The sequence below is a fragment of the Apaloderma vittatum genome, unplaced genomic scaffold, assembly GCF_000703405.1.
Source record: "Apaloderma vittatum isolate BGI_N311 unplaced genomic scaffold, ASM70340v1 scaffold22712, whole genome shotgun sequence".
Classification (NCBI taxonomy): Eukaryota; Metazoa; Chordata; class Aves; order Trogoniformes; family Trogonidae; genus Apaloderma; species Apaloderma vittatum.
The window spans coordinates 3,863-5,775 of NW_009703417.1; the positions used below are offsets into that span (position 1 = coordinate 3,863).

The 1,913-nt window shown below is 57.4% G+C and overlaps 1 protein-coding gene across 1 annotated transcript in view; it reads right to left on the reverse strand.

The window, feature by feature from the left end:
• Nucleotides 1–1,758, reverse strand: part of LOC104270311 (potassium voltage-gated channel subfamily V member 2-like) — a 3,113-nt gene extending 1,355 nt beyond the window's left edge. Inside the window, exon 1 of the mRNA XM_009864630.1 lies at nucleotides 503–1,758. Coding sequence (XP_009862932.1) covers nucleotides 503–1,758 — 1,256 coding nt within the window. The remainder of the gene's footprint in view (nucleotides 1–502) is intronic.
• Between the last annotated feature and the right edge of the window lie 155 nt (nucleotides 1,759–1,913).

Consider the following 1,913-nt stretch of genomic DNA (forward strand, 5'->3'; position numbering starts at 1 on the left):
TCTGTCCTCTCAGAGGCAGTGTCACCACGTTTCCTTGGTTCCCACAAGTAGCCCTGGGGTCCGGTTCAGTCCCACAAACATAGAGCCCCTTGTGCCTCGCGCGCCCAGCCGGGCTGCAGCGCTGTCCCTGCACCCACGGGGTCTGAGCCGTGTCCCCCTGTCCTGGGCCCACATCTGTCCGTGTTAGCGACCAGCCCAGCCCTAACCCGCGACACCACCCAACACCCGGGTCCTGTTACATCCCCCTTGTCACTAACGCAGGCCTGGAGGTTCTCCAGCCACCCCCCAACCCCAGCACCAGCTTTTGAGCCTCTGAGCTCAGTCCAAATCTCCGATTTCTTTTCTCAGAGCATCGGTGTGTTTTCCACCAGTACTGAGCTGGTGGGAAGGCTCAGCCCTTTTCTGCCTCCTGGCCAGGAGCTGTGACGAATCCCTCGAGCACCAGCGCAGGTCCTGCCCACAGAGCCCCACCGCACCCCTCTCCGGAAAAAGATGCTCACACCTTACCGCTGCCCACCACCACGCGTAGGGGATACTGGTGAAGTCGGTGCCTGGGACATCATGTTCCACCGAGTGCATGAGAGCCGAGAAGGTGAAGACCCCCATGGCGATGAAGAGGAAGAGGCAGCAAACCTGCTGGTAGCACTGGCGCATGGTGAAGCCGAAGGCCCGGAGGCCGGTGGAGTGGCGTGCCAGCTTGAGGATGCGGAAGATCCTCATGAGCTTGATGAGCTTGAGGACTTTGCCCAGCTTGCTCACATTCTCCACCTTGTGCAGTTCCTCGTGGTAAAGCGTGTCTCCTTCGTCCAGGTTTTCAAAGAGGAGCTGGATGTAGAACGGCAGGATGGCCACCAGGTCTACGGCATTAAAAGCTGCCCGCAAAAACTTCTTGAAGGTGGAGGCAGAGATGAGCCGCATGATGTATTCGGTGGTGAAGAAGATGGTGCAGACCATCTCCATCTGCTCCATCCACATCTTCCCTGTCTTGTGTTTCATCTCCTCCACTGTGCTCAGTGTCATGCCCACGATGGAGATGAGCACAAAGAAGCTCGACATGACGGCAATGATCTTGGCTGCGACAGAAGAGTACGGGTTCTCAATCAGGTTCCAGATCATCTTTCGAAACCCTCCCAGAAATTTGCCCTCAAACTGCTCCCCGGAGTCCAGGGGCTCCAGTTCTGCCTCCAGCTCCTTCTGTATTTTCAGATACTCGCTGAGTTCATCTTGCTTTTCCTCAAACAGGATCCGGCAGCAGCGCTGGGTGTATTTCAGATGGATTCCCCAGTACTCGATTTCCTCCACAAAGTTACTGGGGCACATCTCATCCATTATCCACAGGACCCCACTGCGGTAGAAGTGGAAGATGTAGTGGAAAATTGAAGGATCTCTGTCGAAGAAGTACTCGTTCTTCTGCACCGAGTAGTCATCGCAGAGCTGCAGCTTCTTCATGGGGTCTGTATAAAGAGCCAGCTTCCCCAGCCTGGTGATGGGATACTGGGCCACCACCTTGTAAGCTATCTGGAACAATTTGCCGCCCACATTAATGTTGAGCAAGTACTTGTTCCTTTGGATGGGAGCTTTGCTCTTCTCCTGGTTTCTGTCCGTCACGTTCTGCATGGAGCTCCATTGCTTTACCAGGCTGTCCTGCCCAAACGGGAAGTGGACCTCCTCCTCCTCCCGCGTCCGGCAAGAGCCCCGGCGATCCCCGATCTTCAGGCTGGCAGAGAGACTCGCGCGCCTCATCCCCAGCTGCCTCATCGCGCCCGACCCTCCGAAGCAGCGATTCCTGTTAGGGGCTACGTGGCGGCAGCTCTGGCTTCATGGGAACGCTCCCAGCGGGCGCACGCTGCCCGGGACAAGTGCCGTGAGGGCGGGACGCTGCCCAAGGGACACTGACCATGTTCCGGCGCCAC